The 20,789-nt window shown below is 45.5% G+C and overlaps 1 protein-coding gene across 4 annotated transcripts in view; it reads right to left on the reverse strand.

The window, feature by feature from the left end:
- The window catches only part of TNFRSF19 (TNF receptor superfamily member 19), a 90,957-nt gene that overhangs the window by 34,654 nt on the left and 35,514 nt on the right, over positions 1-20,789 (reverse strand). For all 4 annotated transcript variants that reach the window (XM_055542542.1, XM_055542541.1, XM_055542540.1 and 1 more), the window contains exons 4-5: positions 14,884-15,062; positions 4,159-4,244 (exon numbers count right to left, since the gene is read on the reverse strand). In XM_055542542.1, the coding sequence (XP_055398517.1) occupies positions 4,159-4,244; positions 14,884-15,062 (265 nt within the window). The remainder of the gene's footprint in view (positions 1-4,158; positions 4,245-14,883; positions 15,063-20,789) is intronic.

Consider the following 20,789-nt stretch of genomic DNA (forward strand, 5'->3'; position numbering starts at 1 on the left):
CAAGAGATAATGAAGGACAGGGAAGTCTGGCATGCTGCAGTCCACAGGGTTGCAAAGAGTGGGACACAACTGAGCGGCTGAATGACAACAACCATAAGCTGCACATTTCAGGCACAGTTTAGGTACGTCTTGTGGCACAGAGGCCCCTATAGACATCACAGGAGATGAAAACAAGGCTCACCATGACCACTGATCCAGCTGGACCCTTGGTGCTCCCGGGAGCCCACTGTTTTCTCCCCTGTCCCCTCCACTCTTGATGACAGAACCTCAGACGTCCGTGCTGGCCCAATCTCTGCGGGCCTGGGTCCAGTCTCACCCGGGAGAGTGGTGCTTTGTGCTCCACACACACACAGAGCCTCACAGGAGAGCCCCTTGCCGGCCACTGGATGCACATGCCCGGGTTTTCGCCTGCCCCTGCCCTGGAGGGGCATGGAGCAGGCACCGCCTCCACCAGAGGGCAACCCTTCTCTGGATCCTTCAACAGACCTTACGTGACACCATTCTCTTGTCCTCTCAGATAAAACAGTCAGCCTGTCTCAACTGGATCGTTCCCTTTAACCTGCAAACAGACAGGTGTTCCTCTCCTGTGTGGAGGAGACCCCTCCCCTGACTATGCTCCCCACGGTCACTGTCGAGGCAGGCTCTGGACCGAGTGACCTACCGTCAGCTCCCTCCTTCCCTTGTACAGCCTCCTATGTCCCCGTCACATGGGCCCCGTTTCCATCACTCATTGAAACAGCCATCAAAGACTTCCCAGGGACCAAGTGCACAGGCACTGCCAGTGCTGGCTGGCTGGACCACAGTCAGCACCCCACGCCACGGAACACTCTCCTTCCTGGCGTCCCCCTCTTTGGGCTCGCACTCCCCTGGCTGACTCTCGGGTCACAGATGGGGCCACCCTCCCTGCGGCTCCTGCACCATCACCTTAGAGCCGAGGGTCCTCCCAGGTGGGACTGACCGTCACCAGGTGCGTCCAGGTGTGCGGCGTCTGAGTGGCCTGACAGCTCGCCCCCTGCACTGTGAGCTCCATGAAGGGAAGGGCTGCGCCCATGTCTGCCCCATGGTGGGTTCGCACCTTGTAGATACCCAAGTATTTGTTCAGCAGGCAAGCGGGAAAGGCGGAGCTCCCAGGACGATGGTGTTCACCTGCACCTGCCAGATTCGCTCCTTCAGGAGCCTGAGGGGCAAGCACACACCCCAGGAGCCTGCTGAGAGCGTGGGGAGGCCAGGAGGCCTAAGCAGAGCCTGCAGGCTGAGAGAGTAGCCACAGGGAACCTCCTGCTGCGGCGGCTGCAATCCCCAGACCCCAGGGCTACCTGGGGTCTCGAGCAGGGGCTGCTCCTGGTTTGGGGAGTCCAGTCCCCCACCACCACATGCACCCCTGAAACGGAGCCTGTCTCTGCAGGGAGCTTCCCAGAGGCCACCAACTTCACGCTTTGAGTCTAAATAACACAGGAACGCCTCTGGGAAAGTCACTAAAAAAGCAGTTGTTCGTGGATGAGTGCAAAAGCCTGAAGCAGGAGAAACGAAAACATGAGGCGCCTTACATAATTTTCCCCAAAGACCTAGAGAACTCTTTTGAAGAGATTAGCCGCGTTCTGGAATTATTCCCAAGAACTGTGCCAAATGCAGCAAACATTCCTTTAAAGAGATAAGGATTAAGGCTCACTAAAGACCACCAGACAGCTGTTTCACAATTTGAAAAGCTATTAGCAGTGTGCGCTGCATTTCTGGCTTGGAAAAAATTTTTATTTTTTTCTTTGCTTTCTAAAAAGTCTCATACTAGAGAAATATTTTATATATATATAAATATTTTATATATATATAAAACTAGCCAATTTTCTTTTCAAATGATCACTTACTTAGGGCTTTACAAGACATTAAAAGTTAAATGTGAAATCTATGCTTAAAGGCTAATTTATGATGTCCAAGCTTAGCCAGATTCCCAAAGGCAAACAACTCCAGTGCCTCAAACATGACTAAATCACATTAAATTTAAGCCCAATAAATTAAAGGGAAAAAAAAAAAACAAAAAACCTAGGCCTTTCTAACTCTATGGGCAATATCAATTTCTTCACTAAATCTTTTTCTGATAGTTTTGGATGAAGGGGATAATCTTTGCCTTCTGGACAGAATAATGGCTGAGCTGAGCCATAGGCAAGACCAGGCTGCTGCCTCATTTTAACTTTTAACTTTATATTGGGGTATAGCCAGTTAACAGTGTTGTGATAATTTCAGGTGTGGACAGCAAAGGGACTCAGCCACACATACACATGTATCCATTCTCCCCCAAACTCCACTCCCATCCAGGCTGCCATATTAACATCGGGCAGAGTTCCGTGTGCTACACAGTAGGGCCAGCAAGGCCCGTGTGTGTACATGTCCATCCCTAACTCCCTAATGATCCCTTCTTCCCATCCTCTCGTTCGTGCCCAGCAACTGTAAACTCATTCTCTAAGTCTGTGAGTCTGTTTCTATTTTGTAATATGTTCATTTGTATCATTTCTCTTTAGATTTTTCATATAAGGGACATCATATGGTATTTCTCCTTCTCTGTCTGACCCACTTTACTTGGGAGCTGTGCCATTCTAACTGGCAAGAGGACATGTCCTTTTCTGAGCTATGTAGCACCTCTCCTAAGCTGGACTTTTAGAGTTTTCCTTAGATGACAAACAGTAAAGCAAATAATACAAGAAAAAGTCAACATGGAATGGATGACATCAGCCAACAGGGGATCGACTGGGCAGCTGGGGACTGCACAGAGACAGCAGGGCGTGCGGGGGAGAACATAGTGTCTGGAGTTAGACCCGCGGTTGCCAATTACCAGCCAACAGCGGAGAGTCATTAACCTCTCTGGACCAGTGTTCACACTGATGACTGTGAGCTGATGATGAGACCCTGAGAAAATTAAGTAAAACCAACTGTGACCCACACAGAACAGACATTCAATACTGCATCTGTTAACTGCAATGAATTATCTGGTGAACATTTACCTATTACAAAGAGAGGGGTCAGCGGCATTTCTATAAAAGAGTCAAGCCCTTGGCCTTCCTGTCACTTCAAACGTAGAAAGGAATGCATTTTGGTAAAGGACATAATAATAGGGACTTCAAAATTCCATAGCATTCTCGGAAACAAAAATACCATGCGACTTTATCAAATAATGCAGTAAATTTCAATTAATTTAAGGGGGCTTCTGTCATGAAAAGAAGTAAGAGGTCAGATCCTGGGCATGGAGAATGACATCAAAGTAATCCCTAAATAAATAAATGTCTGTATTATGCTCCCCGAAAGGAAAGAGCAACACCCATTTGAGCATAGTGTCCTCCTCCGACCCCCTTCCTGGACCTTGCTGCACCCCCCCAGCTCAGGAAAGCCCTCCTCAGCACAGACAAGCCCACCCCGAGCACACCTAGGGGGTGGCGGGGCGCCCACCCTGACTCCTCTCCTGGCCCCTTGTTAGTGGGTTTTCATTGCTGTTGTTCTTCAGTCACTCAGTCGTGTCTGACTCTTTGCAACCCCATGGCCTGCAGCACGCCAGGCCTCCCTGTCCTTCACCATCTCCTGGAGGGGTTTTCACCAGCCAGATTTATATTTAGGATTAAGACGAGTCAGCAGCCTCTCTTTCCTAATCAAAATCAATGCAGGTTGATAACCTGTAACAAATACCTTTTATATCTAAGAAACAACATGGTCAGAAAGTTTAACTCGTTAATATTCTCTCTACCAACATGCAAACGAGTTTTCTCTTGTTTTGCAACCCCATGGACTGTAGCCACCGGGCTCCTCTGTCCATGGTCTGGGGACCAGGAAGGGAAACACGCAGACTCAGGGGGCCACAGCACAAAGACAGGACACATCAGGCAGAATCTGGACCCCTAGTTAATTGGAGTTGCCCGAGTCATCATCTAGATTGAACGATAAGAGTCTGGAGGGAACAGGAGTAGCAACATGTCTGTATTTCCCTTCGAGGTTCCAATCAGTGGACGCAGTTTGCTGACTGAGACACACACAAAAGGGCTTTCTGTCCTGCTGGACACCTGACAAAAGACTGTACCGTCTAAGCCAGCAGTAGAGAGAGACTGTGTTCCATCTGCCAACTGGAGAAAGCTTTTACAAAGGCCCAGAGCCCCTCTCTGCGTGCAGGGCATGACTCACAGTGCGGCTCGTAGGGGGGTGGAGGGTCTCCACAAGGCACACACTCCATGTCTTGAAAACCAACAAGTTTTGTCTTTCTGTAAAACCTAGAAGAGAAAGGAGAATAATCTTTGTGTTGCTTTTTTCATCTCAGCTCACAGATGCAGCAAACAGATTTCTGTCATAAATTACTGTCAGTCTCCATTACCAGTTCTATGTTCAAAAAAGGTTCTCAAAGGCTTAAATGTTACAGTATATTTTAGACAGGCACAACTTTAGAAAGCACTCTGAGCATGCCATGGACACTTAAGAAATGACAATTCACTCAATGTGACTTTGTAGATTCTACTCAGCCCCACTTTTGTACATGGAGGTGGGGGGGGGTGCGCCAAGAGGGAATATGAAATCTGGATGTTTCTATTGTTGTTTAAATGACAAAATACCTTATGCAGTGCTAGTTTTTAACCTTTGAAATTCAGAAACCAAAATGCCACGCAAACCATAGGAACACCAGGAAAATGTAGGCAGATACTTGTACAATCTTGATACGGGGATACCTTTCTAGGAATGAGAAGAAATCCAGGAACCAGAATAGAAGAGATTAACAGTTTTGAACACACACACACACATAAACACACTCACACACACATGCATGCACAAATACTAGAGACATCTGAAGAGCAAAAACAAATCGTCAACATAATTCGTGGGCAGAAGAAAACCGGAAAATAGTTCTAATCACAGCATTGTCTGTAACTTAAAACTTAAAACTTAAAAATCATGATGATGATAGTAAACATGGGACATCTCTGATGGTCCAGTGGTTAAGAATATGCCTGCCAATGCAGGAGACACGGGTTTGATCCCTACCCTGGCAAGATCCCACAAGCTTCGGAGCAACAAAGCCCCGGGGCTACAACTATTAACACTTGTCGAAATTAGAGACAGCCCGCACGCAGCAACAACGACCACGTGCAGCCAAACACAAATTAAAATAAATACATAAATTTTTATAAAAGTAAATCTGGCAACTGAAAAACATGCAAAGAACATTAATGTTGCAAAGAACATACCATAATTTTAAAATTTCATAATTTAAAAAGTTGCTCAGTTGTGTCTGACTCTTTGCGAACCCATGGACTATACAGTCCATGGAATTTTCCAGGCCAGAATACTGGAGTGGGGAGCCTTTCCCCTCTCCAGGGGGTCTTCCCAACCCAGGGATTGAACCCAGGTCTCCCGCATTGCAGGCAGATTCTTGACCAGCTGAGCCACAAGGGAAGCCCAAGAATATTGGTGTGGGTAGCCTATCCCTTCTCCAGCGGATCTTCCTGACCCAGGAATCGAACCAGGGTTTCCTGCATTGCAGGGGATTCTTTACCAACTGAGCTAAGAGGGAAAAGTTGATGAAATTAAGACCTTTAAAAAATTTTAACATTAAAATGTTTAACCTCATTACTAATAAGCAAGTGCAAACTGCAATGAAAATATACTGTTTTGAATTAGAAAACTGGGCACCTGTTGGCACACACCTAGGCAAACGGGCACACGTGTGCAGTGGGAATACAAACCGCTGCTTTACAGGGCAGTTTAGCAACAGGCCTTCAGAACTCAATAGAACAGTTTACATCCTATCCAGTAATTTCATGTTTTGAAATTTATCCTCAAAAAATAATCAATTGGGGGAAATTGGATGTAAATAGAGAAACCACAGCATTGCTTATAAAAGAAAAAAACCCAAGAGGCCTGGCCCATACCCAACAGCAGATGTGACCTCAGCTGTGGTGGACCCAAGACTGTGGAATACAAGGGGGCCTTTAGAAACCACAATGCAGGTCTACATACCTATTTTTTTTTTTCAATTCATGAAATACCATTAACTGAAAATGAATTGTGAATAATATAATTCTAATTTGCACAAACATACACTTTGGTATAGATTCTTTCAGATTATTTATTTATCAATGCAGCTAAAGACATTTATGTGTGTAAAGGTGCATTGTAAATAGCTTGGTATATTATACACCAAATATTAATAGTGATTATTTCTAAATGGTGGGGATTCCAGTGATTTTTATATACATACATATGCATACATGATATATGTAGGTATATACACATGCATTTTCCGACCTTTCCATGACAAAAATACCGATATGGAGAATAAACTACAGATCAAGTTTATAGAGACAGGTAGATGCAATTATTTTGTGGAATTGGGTTATTTAGCAAATCTGCATGATTTGTGGTTGAAGCAAAATCTGCATTAAAACTAGATAATTAGACCAAATGTTCAGACTCATCCAGTACCTGCTCAACCTTCCATTTTCAATTGATTGTGAATATCTGATCATAATATGGTGACTTTCCACCACAGTTTGATAAAAAAATATTTCTTTTGGAATTTATAAGGTAAAAGTCAAAGAACAAAGTTGGAGGAGTCACACTTCCTTGTAGAAGCTTGCAGAAAATCGTCTGACCATGCATGTGCGTGTTCCCTTCTGAGCTCTCTGTTCTGTTCTGTGTGTCTGCATTTATGCCAGCATCACACTGTACTGAAAACTGGAGTTTGTAATGTGTTCTGATATCAGGAAGTGTGACTCCTCCAACTTTGTTCTTTGATTTGTACTTTATAAATTCCAAAAGAAAATTTTTTTTTATTAAATTGTGGTGGAAAGTCACCATACTACAATCATTGAAGCAGATCTTCACAGTCAAATGAAAATGGAAGGTTGAGCAAGTACTGGATGAGTCTGAACATTTGGTCTAATGAATGGCTCTGGGACAGTCTCTTCAACAAAAGGTGCTGGGAAACTAGATTGCAACATTCAAAAAACTGAGGTTTTATCCTGATTCTACACCAAATAAAAAATTAATTCAAAATGAATTAAAGACCTAAACATAAGACCCCAGACTGTAAATTCCTATAAGAAAATACAGGAAAAGTTTCATGACAACATCTGGTAATAATTTCTTGGATACGACATCAAAAGGCATATAATAAATAGGCAACAAAAGCAAAAATAGACAAGGAGTATATTAAATCTGGGACTTTTGTATATCAAAGGATACTACTGATGTGATATGTACTTATTACCAAACTCATGGAGTGGTATATAATAGGTATGTACAGCTTCAGTCAATCATACCTCAACAAAGTGGTTAAAAATGTCACAACCAAAAAAAAAAAACTTTTGAATTTTAGTAACAGTTTCTTCGGAAGTTAAAAAAAAAACTGAGACAACGAAAAGAATGAAAAGGCAACCTATACTATGGGAAAATTTATTTGCAAATCATATATCTGATAAGGGGTTGATATCCAGAGTTAAATAACTCCTAAGCTATGGTTTCAGAGAAGGCGTTGGCACCCCACTCCAGTACTCTTGCCTGGAAAATCCCATGGACGGAGGAGCCTGGTAGGCTGCAATCCATGGGGTCTCTAAGGGTCGGGCACGACTGAGTGACTTCACTTTCACTTTTCACTTTCATGCATTGGAGAAGGAAATGGCAACCCACTTCAGTGTTCTTGCCTGGAGAATCCCTGGGACGGGAGAGCCTCATGGGCTGCCATCTATGGGGTTGCACAGAGTCCGACATGACTGAAGTGACTTAGCTTAGCAGCAAGCTACTGTTTTTCCATTAGTCATCTAGAGATGAGAGAGTTGGAACATAAAGAAGGCTGAGCACTGTAGAATTGATGCTTTTGTATCATGGGGTTGGAGAAGACTCTCAAGAGTCCCTTGGACTGCAAGGAGATCAAACCAGTCAATCCTAAAGGAAATCAACCCTGAATACTCATTGGAAGGACTGATGCTGAAGCTCCAACAAGTTGGCCACCTGATACAAACAGCTGACTCACTGGAAAAGACTCTGATGCTGGGAAAGATTGAGGGCAGGAGGAGAGGGGGATGACAGAGGATGAGACGGTTGGATGGCATCACCGACATAAAAGACATGAGTTTGAGAAGGACAGGGGAGCCAGGAGTGCTGCAGTCCATGGGGCCACAAAGAGTCAGACACGACTAAGACTGAACGAGAACAACAACAAAAACGTACTTTGCGAGGAAGGGGTGATGCTAATCCCTTCTTCACAGAGTGGTCTGGTGATTAATCATCGAATCAGTACAGCGTGCTTGGAAAATGTCAGCCATCCCAGTTACTAAAAGCAGCAAAGAACTGGCAACGTGGGTTCCTCTTCCAGGGCAGGGCCCCAGGCCCCCTCAGCAGAGAAAGGTGGGTGGGGCCAGGGCTGGAGGCCATGTGGGCCCTTTTGCAAAGCTTTCACAGGCCCTGCACAACTGACAGTAATGTCTGTGATGTATTTAGTGCTTACTGTGCCCTAGGCACTCTGCCAGGCTCTGGACATTAGCTCTATTCTTAACCCTTCCATCAATGCTACAGGTTGGCAGCATTACTACATGATATATACATCAGTTCAGTTCAGTTGCTCAGTCGCGTCCAACTCTTTGCAACCCCATTAATTGCAGCATGCCAGGCCTCCCTGTCCATCACCAACTCCTGGAGTTCACCCAAACTCATGTGCATTGAGTCAGTGATGCCATCCAGCCATCTCATCCTCTGTCGTCCCCTTCTCCTCCTGCCCCCAATCCCTCCCAGCATCAGGGTCTTTTCCAATGAGTCAACTCTTCGCATGAGGTGGCCAAAGTATTGGAGTTTCAGCCTCAGCATCAGTCCTTCCAATGAACACCCAGGACTGGTCTCCTTTAGGATGGACTGGTTGGATCTCTTTGCAGTCCAAGGGACTCGCAAGAGTCTTCTCCAACACCACAGTTCAAAAGCATCAATTCTTCCGTGCTCAGCTTTCTTGACAGTCCAACTCTCACATCCATACATGACTACTGGAAAAACCATAGCCTTGATTTTTACATAACTGACTTATTTAACTTAAAGAGGTTTTTGGTTTTTTTTTTTTTTGATGTGGACCATTTTTAGTCTTTGTTGAGTTCATTTCAATATTGCTTCTGTTTCATGTTTTGATTTTTTGGCCACAAGGCCTGTGGGATTTTAGTTCCCTGACCAGGGATTGAACCCTGCACTAGAAGGTGAAGCCTTAACCACTGAACCACCAGGGAAGTCTATATTAGATGGATGACATTTTTATAGGTGAGAAGAATTGATGTCAGAGAAATTAAGTAACTGGCTGGAAGCCACGACCATACTTGGGAACAAGGGCACTGACTTTCCCTGGTTGGTCAAACTGTACCTGGAGGACAGACTCTCCACGCCAGGGTTCAGAGGGGCCAAGCCCACGGTCAGGTCCCTATCCCAGTAAGACCATGGCTGCAGAAGCTGGGCGTGGCAGCAGGAATAAAAATGCCCACCTTGTGCCAAATCTTGGCATTTTTCTGGAGGTAATACACAATTCATTTATTTTCTTTCTTTTTTAAAAATATTTACTTATTTGAGTACACCGTATCTTAGTTGTAGCATGTGGGATCTAGTTCCCTGACCATGGATCAAACCCAGGCCTCCTGCATTGGAAGCACAGAGTCTTCGCCACTGGACCACCAGGGACGTCCCTGTTTATTTTCTTTGCGCCTCAATTTTCCTGTCTGTAAAGCACGTGTGAACTATTTGCCTCTTTCACACAAACACAGTCAAGCTGGGTGAGCATTTTGAACATACCCAGGAAGACCTGTGTACAAGTCACTCTGTAATTGTTGCCTGCCCCATACCTTCATGCTGGCTTAGAAAGGATGTGATTTTAAACTAATCATATAAATAAACTATGAAACACTATTCAAATATCTACTCATTTCTAACTGGAAGCATTTATTTACAGGATGAGCAAACATTGCGGAAACTAAAGCTGTGGTTTCAGGTGGCAGCAAATTTGGTGGAAGATGAAGAAGCACGTCTGGAAGGAGGCTCGGGGGAGGCTGGATCCTCTCACAGTCCAGCAGCTCACACCTGGGGTCCCCCCAGTCCCACAAACAGCGAGTCCTGGGTCTCCAGGCACTGCCCACCTTGGGCGGCAGCCCCCGGGGACTCCTCTTCCCCCTGCTCCCACACCCGACCCCAGTGAAGAGGGCAGAGGTGCAGACTCGGTTTTGTCAGGACAGGAACAGAGATAAGACAGGTGTTCAGTTTCTATCCCTGCATTAGATTTGCACAAGGTCAAAACTTGGCATAATGATACTCAACAGGTATCAGTGCCTTCTGAGATTACATTACTTTTTTTTTAATAACAGACTAGGGACATCCCTGGTGATCCAGTGGTTAAGACTCTGCACCTCCAATGCAGGGGGCATGAGTTCGATCCCTGGTCAGGAACAGCTCTCACATGCTGTTCAGAACAGTCAAGAAATAAAAATTCATTAAAAAACAGAGTAGATTATTAAGATATAATTCACATACCATGCATTCCATCCCTTTAAAGTAAACAATCTTTAGTATCGACACATTCACGGAGCATTCATCGACACATTCTGTGGACTATTTTAGAACATCTTCACCACTCTAGAAAAGAAACTCTGCTTCCTTGGCAACCACAGCCCATTCTTTTCAATCTTCCCCAGCCACTAGCCCTCAACGGCCACTAATTTACTTTCTGTTCTTTAGATCTGCCACATCTGGACATTTCACACACATGGAATCACACAGAACGGGGTCTTTTGTGATTGGTTTCTTTCACTTCGCATCATGTTTTCTGGGTTCACCCACGTTGTCACCTGTATCAGTAATTCATTCCTTTTACTGCCGAACAGCATTCTGTCATTAATTCATTAATTGCACTCCATTTTGTTGATCCATGGATCAGGTGAAGGACATTTGGGTCATTTCTACTTTTTACTATTACGTATAGTGCTGTGAACAGCTGTGTACAAGTGTTTGTGTGGCACGTTCTCAATTCCCCTGGTTATATACCCAAGGGCAGAATGGCTGGGTTGCAAGGAAACTCAATGTGTAACTTGTTGAGGATCTTCCACATGGTTTTCCAAAGCAGCTGCACCATTTTACATTCCAAATTTCTCCAGTCCTCACCAATACCTGCTATTGTCTGTCTTTTGGCTATAGCCATCCTTGTGGACACAGAAGCAAGAATACACAGAAGAACTGTACAAAAAAGATCTTCACAACCCAGATAATCATGATGGTGTGCTCACTCACCTAGAGCCAGACATCCTGAAGTGTGAAGTCAAGTGGGCCTTAGGAAGCATCACTACGAACAAAGCTAGTGGAGGTGATGGAATTCCAGTTGAGCTATTTCAAATCCTGAAAGATGATGCTGTGAAAGTGCTGCACTCAATATGCCAGCAAATTTGGAAAACTCAGCAGTGGCCACAGGACAGGAAAAGGTCAGTTTTCATTCCAATCCCAAAGAAAGGCAGTGCCAACAAATGCTCAAACTACCGCACAATTGCACTCATCTCACATACTAGTAATGTTCAAAATTCTCCAAACCAGGCTTCAGCAATACGTGAACCATGAACTTCCAGATGTTCAAGCTGGTTTTAGAAAACGCAGAGGAACCAGAGATCAAATTGCCAACATCCGCTGGATCATCAAAAAAGCAAGAGAGTTCCAAAAAACCATCTATTTCTGCTTTATTGGCTATGCCAAAGCCTTTGACTGTGTGGATCACAATAAACTGTGGAAAATTCTGAAAGAGATGGGAATACCAGGCTACCTGCCCTGACTCTTGAGAAACCTGTATGTTGGTCAGGAAGCAACAGTTTGAACTGGACATGGAACAACAGACTGGTTCCAAATAGGAAAAGGAGTACATCAAGGCTGTATATTGTCACCCTGCTTATTTAACTTATATGCAGAGTACATCATGAGAAACGCTGGGCTGGAGGAAGCACAAGCTGGAATCAAGATTGCCGGGAGAAATATCGATAACCTCAGATATGCAGATGACACCACCCTTATGGCAGAAAGTGAAGAAGAACTAAAGAGCCTCTTGATGAAAGTAAAAGAGGAGAGTGAAAAAGTTGGCTTCAAGCTCAACATTCAGAAAACTAAGATCATGGCATCTGGTCCCATCACTTCATGGGAAATAGATGGGGAAACAGTGGCTGACTTTATTTTTTTGGGCTCCAAAATCACTGCAGATGGTGATTGCAGCCATGAAATTAAAAGATGCTTGCTCCTTGGAAGGAAAGCTATGACCAACCTAGACAGCATATTAAAAAGCAGAGACATTATTTTGCCAACAAAGGTCTGTCTAGTCAAGGCTATGGTTTTTCCAGTGGTCATGTATGGATGTGAGAGTTGGACTGTGAAGAAAGCTGAGCACGGAAGAATTGATGCTTTTGAATTGTGGTGTTGGAGAAGACTCTTGAGAGTCCCTTGGACTGCAAGGAGATCCAACCAGTCCATCCTAAAGGAGATCAGTTTTTGGTGTTCATTGGAAGGATTGATGTTAAAGCTGAAACTCCAATATTTGTGGCCACCTGATGCGAAGAGTTGACTCATCGGAAAAGACCCTGATGCTGGGAAAGATTGAGGGCAGGAGGAGAAGGGGACAACAGAGGATGAGATGGTTAGATGGCATCACCAACTCAATGGACATGAGTTTGGGTAAACTCTGGGAGTTGGTGATGGACAGGGATGCCTGGAGTGCTGCAGTTCATGGGCTGGCAAAGAGTTGGACACGAATGAGCGATTGAAATGAACTGATCCTCATGGACGTGAAGTATATGTGGGGGTATTTTTCTGCATTTCCCTGATGACTGATGTTGAGTATCTTTTCACGAGCTCACTCATGAGTATCATCTGTGTATCTTATTTGCAGAAATGTCTATTCATATCCTTTGCCCATAATTTAATTGGGTTACTTGTCTTTTTGTTATTGAGTTGTAAGAGCTCTTTAGATATTCTAGATAAGATAGTTCCTTATCACATATATGGTTTATGATTTATGAATAGTTCTAATTCCAGGGGGTTGTCTTTCACTTTCTTGACAGTATCCTTTGAAGCACAAAAGATTTTAATTTTGATGAAGTCCAATACAGCTATTTTTCCCTTTGATTGTTGTGCTGTTGGTGTAAGACCACTACTTTTTGCATCTGTTTGGGTGGTAAGTTTTTGCATGAGGACATGATTCATAAGGCTATTTTCTGCTCTTTCTTTGGGCCCAGAGTTTTAGCTGTCCTCTGGCTTCAGTAGAAGCCCCAAGACAAGCACCTGGCATCTGCCGAACGCCTGGTCTTGCGGGCACATGCTGGTCAAATGCAGCGAGGGCCCTGCATCTGTCATGACTTGGAGCGTGGACTCTGGCAGCAGAGTCCTGGACACGGCTCCAAGTTGCACCTCGTACTGTCCGTGCAATCTTGCCTGAATAACCTTAATGATAAGGCTCAGTTTCTTCATTTTTAAAACACTGTGAACATTACAGAAAATAATTCGTGTAAAGTGCTTCTCTGTGTTAAATTGTTTCAGTCCTGTCTGACTTATTTGCAACTCTATGGACTGCAGCCCTCCAGGCTCCTCTGTCCATGGGATTCTCCAGGTGAGGTTACTGGAGTGGGTTGTCATTTCCTCCTCCAGAAGTTACAGAGTGCTTAGCCACTAAGTAATACATGTCTGCTGCTCCCGTAATGCTGCTGGCCCTGGTCGATTCACTTCTGCCATAAAACCTGGGTTCCAGGCAAGCTCCAGGATTCCCGGTCTCTCCTTTGGCTCTGCTCTGTATTAAAGACGTCCTCCTGGCAGTCACCTGGTCTCTTCCCTGCCTTACCTCCTGCAGCAAGGCCTCTTTGCTCTCTAGACCACCACTCGGCCCCAGTGGGTCCCAGTTTTCATCACCACGCTGGCTTCCAGCTGCCTGTTTTATCTGGCAGGTCCAGCCAACCATTACCTATAAGCACTTAAAACTTTAAAAATCCCTCCTCCTGGGCTTTGTCTCTCCACTTGGCCCAGGTGTGGTCCGCTTTCTGTCCACGGCCTGGGTTCCTTTCCGATGTGTACATTTAAGGTCTCCAGCATCACACGAGTCCACACCTAGCACCCCTTCTGCCTCTCCCTCCAGCCCGCTCTGTTGCTTCCTATACCCGCTTGTCCTCTTCGCTGTTTCTGAAACGCACACATGTCCACCCCTAGGGCCTGTGTCCACAGAGACCTCAGCTTTTCAGCATCACCCAGCCTGATGACCCACTCTGATCCTGCCACCTGCCTCTCTTCTCTGTCCCCAGGGGGCACACCCAGCCCCCTGAGCTGCTGAAGACTTTCTGTTTTCCCCAGGAACCACCACCTTCTACCTTTCTGCACAACTTCTTAGTATTTACTAAGCAGGTATCTTTCAAACCGTATTAGGATGTAAGCGGCCCATGGGCAGCAGTCTTTGTCTCCGTCCCGAAAGCAACACCTGGCAGCTGCCCCACAAACACCGCAGAAGTGACCGGCTGGACGGTGGTGTTTGCATTCCTCTGATCATGTGGAGGATGGCCATCTTCCTAGCACCACAGGCCGCATGCACTTCCTCTTTTGTGAGCTGCCTTATTCTTTCATCCCTTTGTCCATCTTTTCTTTCTTATTGACCGGTGGGGACTCTGCAGACTTTTGTGACACCGAGCCTTGGTCACTGGCTTATCTGTTTGATCCTAACCCCCTGCTTGTCACTGTGCAGGGCGTGCGGGAGGCCCGGGAAACAGAAAAGCTGTGAACCTCGGCAACCTTGTTGGGGTGGATGTCAGCAGGCATCCGCATCTGGAGGGGAACCAGAGAGAAAATCCTGCTCAGAATAACGACCTGATCTCCCGGGGAGGACTGGCCACGTACCCAGGCAGGCAGTCCCCGCAGACGGCGTCGCCAGTGGCCGAGCAGTTGGCCTTCTGGAAGCGGCTCAGCAGGGCGCAGTCCAGGCACGGCTTGCACTTCTGAGAGCCCCAGTCCTCCTTGAACCTGTGCGGCCGGCACTTCACACACTGGGCGTCCTCCCCGTAGCCAAAGCCACATTCCTGTGGGGATGAAGAGACAAGAGATGGCTATTCAGACCTCGAGAGCGTGAAAAAGCAGGACGACGAGATACGACGGGGAACCGGGCTGGTAATTACCCAGCGCCCGCCTCCCTGCACACAAAGGTCCCTCCTTCAGCGGTTCCCATGTGTCTCCCTGCTAATAATCTCTCTTACAGCCAGAAGTATACTTTGTCATCCACTTTATTCCAGCAGCATGAGCATTTGAATACGAAAGGCTCTCTGCCTCCCGCTGCTGAATTATTGCTGGCTTAGGGCGGAATCAGGCACTTTCTTCTCTAACTCGGCCGGTCATCTGAATCCTCAGAAACTGGAGTCAGGGAAACAGGCAGACACACACTCACTTATCAAGGCAGAAAATAAGTGCTTTGATAAATATTAGAACGCAAGGATGGCTGCATATGAAATGTCAGAGGCTTACAAGCCTAGAAACCTATCCAGTGAACTGCCTTGAAATATTTAGCTGTTTATTATCATCATTTAAACACCGAGTCTGACTCTTGCAACCCCATAGACTAATAGCCCACCAGGATCCTCTGTCCATGGGATTCTCTAGGCAAGAATACTGGAGGGGGTTGCCATTGCCTTCTCCAGGGGATCTTCCTGACTCAGGGATCAAGCCTGCATCTCCTGCATCTCCTATATGGGCAGGGAGGTTCTTTACCACTGTGCCACCTGGGAAGCCCGGGCTGTTTATTGCTGTCTGATAGAAGATGCTTATATAACACCTAAAAGAACACTATACACACACACACACACACACACACACAATATCTTTCTTATCCATCCCTCTGTTGATGGACACTTAGGTTGCTTCCATACCTTTGCTATTTTAAGGAGTACTACTATGAACACTGAAGTGTATATATCTTTTTGAATTAGTGTTTTTGTTTTTTTCATATGTATACCCTGGAGCAGAACTGCTGGGGCGTAAGGTATGAGACCTACATCATTTAATTCCAGAGCCAGACTTATTATTATTATACTGTGGGCTTTTCTGGCAGTTTATCTGACATGTACACCCGAGGATGTCTGAAGAGTTACATATCATAGTTAAACTGACTATGTAATGGTTTCTACAGAACTGCTGCTGCTGCTAAGTTGCTTCAGTCGTGTCCGACTCTGTGCGACCCCATAGATGGCAGCCCACCAGGCTCCCCTGTCCCTGGGATTCTCCAGGCAAGAACACTGGAGTGGGTTGCCATTTCCTTCTCCAATGCATGAAAGTGAAAAGTGAAAGTGAAGTTGCTCAGTCGTGTCTGACTCTTCCCGACCCCATGGACTGCAGCCCACCAGGCTCCTCTGTCCATGGGATTTTCCAGGCAAGAGCACTGGAGTGGGGTGCCATCGCCATCTCCATTCTATAGAACACTGGCCATTAAAAAGAAAATCAGGCAGCAACTCATAAGCTGCACGCACAGCCTCACACCAAGGGTGTGCCAGGGGCCCACGTGGCCCCACATGAGGGTGTGCCAGGGGCCCATGGGCAGCTAGAGGGGCAGCGGGAGTCAGGGCTCCCCTCACAGCCTCAGCTCCCTCTTCTGGGAACCATGGAAGCCAGAACACAGGTCCAGGGAGGTCAAAATCCTCATTTCTCCATAAAATTTACACATTTAATTTCTCCATCCATGAAGTGAAGTCACTCAGTCATGTCCGACTCTTTGCAATCCCATGGACTGTAGTACCATGCTTCTCTGTCCATGGGATTTTTCCAGGCAAGAGTACTGGAGTGGGTTGCCATTTCCTTCTCCATCCATATTTAGATACAAAGACAACTAATTAAAATTAAATCAACAGACACACATACAAGAATATACAAATGAACTTAATTACAAAACAGAAACAGACTCACAGACATAGAGAATAAACTTATGGTTACCAAAGGGGGAGGTGGAGGAGAGGGACAGCTTTGAAGGTTGGGGTTAACCAATACACACTATTGTATATAAAATAGATAAACAGCAGTCCTACAATATAGCACAGGGAACGATACACAATATCTTGTAATAATCTATAATGGGGAAAGAATCTGAAAAAGAATAGGTATTATATATGTATGCCTGAATCTCTTTGCTGTACACCTGAAACTAACACATTGTAAATCAACTACACTTCAATTAAAAAACAAAAACCAATACAAAGAATAGTATTGCCTGTACTCAGTAAGAAACTCAATAAAGAGTATTAGCAATAAGGCTTCAATCCACTAATGAACTCATGCACATTTGGGGGGAGGGGCCCCTTCGTCCCCCTTGCAGCTCCTCTGTCTGTCTTTCAGAAGTGTCTTGAACAAGCGCAGCAAAGAGCTGGGGAGAAAAACAAAGCAGGAGGTCAGCCCCTCCTCAACCCCGAGGGCTCCAGCTGGACAAAGCTCTGACCCGAAGGCAGGGGGGGACAGGAGAGGGGTGGAACTGGGGTCTCCCACATTGAGGCAGATTCTTTACCATCTGAGCCACAGGGAAGCCCCAGTTCACAAATTAGAATCTCCTTAAAATCGTTAACAGGGATTCTTTTTTTTGTGGGGGGTGGAATGATGAGGTGTTTTCAGTTCTCACAACTCCGTAATGATTTGATTTTCGTGCAGAAAGCAGCTGTAGCAATCAGGAAAACAACACAGACACACATCTAGAGAGAGTTCTTGGGGTGTGTGCTCGGTCTCAGTGGGGTGGGGGGAGCCCCTGCTATTTGGGGGGCTGCGCCTCTCAGTGTGATCTGCGTTGGGACCACGTTAGCTGCAGAGAGAGCCGGGCATCCCAAGATTTTCGTTTGGCACAGAAGAGCACCTCCCACCCCATGCCCCCAGCATCAGGGATCAAAGCATGTGACATCCGGGGCGGGGCCTCAAGCTCAGTGTCCCCGTCAAAGGTCCCTGCGGCCACAACTGCAAAATCACTCTTGGTTGCAGGTGGCTTGGACTGCATGGGTCCATATACAGGTTAACACACAACAGAGAGGGGAAGGAAAAGCGGGGAGAGGAAGACAAGCAAACAAGGGGAAAGAGGTAGGGGTCCGTGAACCGGCAGCACACCTCTGAAACGCTGCTCTCCCGGCCAGGCTGACGCAGCAGAATGGGGGTATTCTCCCACAATGGAGACAAACCACACGGGCCACTTGCCAGCCAAGGTACTCTGGGAACTCTCTGACCCTCAGCTGCTTCATCTGTGAGAGGGGATATTACCTGGCCCTACAGGGTTATTCTGAGAAATAAACTGGAAAACATATAAAGCCTCCAAACTAGAAATCAAGCACTAGCATCCGGCCAAAGAAGGGATACCAACGGCTTTTATTATTCTGGATGATCTACAGCCCAAGTGTTCCTGATTCCAGTATAATAAAGTCTCGGCGGGGAACAAAGGGATCTGCAGACCCCAGTTTTTTAGGTGACTTCAAACATCACTTTGAAGTACTTTAGCCACTTGATACAAAGAGCTGACTCACTGGGAAAGACCCTGATGCTAGGAAAGATTGAGGGCAAAGGAGAAGAGGGTGACAGAGGATGAGATGGTTGGATGGCATCACTGATTCAATGGACATGAGTTTGCACAAACTCCAGGAGATGGTGAGGGACAGGGAAGCCTGGTGTGCTGTGGTCCATGGGGTTGCAAAGAGTCAACATGACTGAGAGACTGAACAATAACAACAAAAGCATCACTTTTCATCTAAAACATTTTTACTGAATAAAAGTCTGTTTAAAATGAGTCTCAACTACTTGCTTTTGAAAATGGGTACACAAAATAGAATTTCACCTTTCCCGGTTGAATCCACTGCTGCATTGCGCTATTGCACAAAGAACCAGGCAGCCCTGGGTCTGCAGGCGCTGTGGCTGTGTTAACGCCCTTGCAGGGCGGTCAGCTGCTCTCCCTCCCTCCTGCCGGGCATCACCATCCACAGCCACTCACTTCCTCTCCCCATTCCCGAGAAACTGGGTAAACGATCCGACTTTGAAAGAATACACACAGGGGTGTTGACAGTCCCATCTCTCTTGAGAAAGAACATATACTTTAGTGTCGGAGAAATTTTTGTGCTTCTTTTTTGATTCTTGGCTGTATTCTAGAGTATATATCCTACATGAGGACTGTTTTGGCTCAAGAGTTTTTGCCATATATTGCTGTGTGTCATTTACATGGCATCAGATTTTGTAGAATGAGGATTTCATGATTTTTTTTTTTTTTTTTGGCTCATTCTACACTGGGCCAAATCATATATAGAAAGAAAAAAGTGGGGCTCCAATTGTATCAGAGGTTTCCTGAATAACTGGATACTGGCTCACTATTTCTGCCTGGAGTTCACATGTTTTTCTGGCAGCAATAGCAATTTTCTTTGGGGTAGCACTGGGTTAGGGGTTGAGGTAAGGCTTTGCATCATTAGTATCATAAAACAGTACCAAAATGTACAGAGCAGGAACCATGAGTCATACTTGTACAGAGATTGATTATTTGGGTGAATTTTATTCAAATAGCTCAGCTGATAAAGAATTCGCCTGCAAGTCAGGAGATCCTGGTTCAATTCCTGGGTTGGGAAGATCCGCTGGAGAAGGGATAGGCTACCCACTCCAGTATTCTTGGGCCTCCCTTGTGGCTCAGTTGGTAACGAATCCACCTGCCATGCAGGAGACCTGGGTTTGGTCCCTGGGTTGGGAAGATCCTCTGAAGACGGGAAAGGCTCCCCACTCCAGTATGCTGGCCTGGAGAATTCCATGGACTGTATAGTCAGTCCATGGGGTTGCAAAGAGTCAGACACGACTGAGCAACCTGCGCTTTCAGTCAGAAACAGACTCATAGACATAGAGAAGTGTGGCTGCCAAGGTGGAGGGGGGTGGGGGAGGGCTGGACTGAGAGTTTGGGGTTAGTAGATGCAAATTGTTATAAACAGGATGGATAAACAACAAGGTCCTACTGTGCAGCACAGGGAACTATATTCAGTATCCTGTGATAAACCATAATAGGAAAGAATATGAAAAATAATGCATATATCTCATATAACTGAATCCCTTTGTTACACAGCAGAAATTACCACAACATTGTAAATCAATAATACTTCAATAAAATTTTAAAAGTATATATTTTCTCTAAAGTATTTGCCATTTTTAAAACAATACTATTCTAATACTATTTTTAAACTTTTAAGAATAACATCACAGCTTGCAGTTCATGACAGCTTAAGTGTATGAAGTGACCATTTCACGCGTTGAATTAACTAGACATCTTGAATTAACTAGAAATTCAGAGCAATTATTTCCAAAGAATTATTATACAGCGTCCAAGGCAGCAACCACTTTTAGAGCTGATTTGTCGTATTTCTAAAGCACCGTAAACATACAGATGCCATAATTATTTGAAATCCAGGCTATAAAGTAAACAGCACGTAAATATTAAATTATATCCCACTATAAATGTCTACTTTGATGTTTTTATTTCATTCAGTGAAACAAAGTGGTTAAAGTGCCTTGAAATCTTCCATATTAAGTTCAGTAAACAACCCATCCTTCATTTGTAACTTCTTACCCCCCACCCCCAGTCAAACACTACAGCCAGGTTTGCGGAAACGTCACAGACATACCCTTCTGGTGTGTGTACATGTGTGTACAACTTGAGTGCATCTGCCTGTCTCAGGGCAAGCTGGCAGTGTTCAGGATACAGGTCTCACCACTGCATCCCAAGGACAACCTCTCTGCCCCGGGTGAAATTCACTGGTGAGAACCACGAGATA

This window comes from Bubalus kerabau, chromosome 12 (assembly GCF_029407905.1).
Source record: "Bubalus kerabau isolate K-KA32 ecotype Philippines breed swamp buffalo chromosome 12, PCC_UOA_SB_1v2, whole genome shotgun sequence".
Taxonomy (NCBI): Eukaryota; Metazoa; Chordata; class Mammalia; order Artiodactyla; family Bovidae; genus Bubalus; species Bubalus kerabau.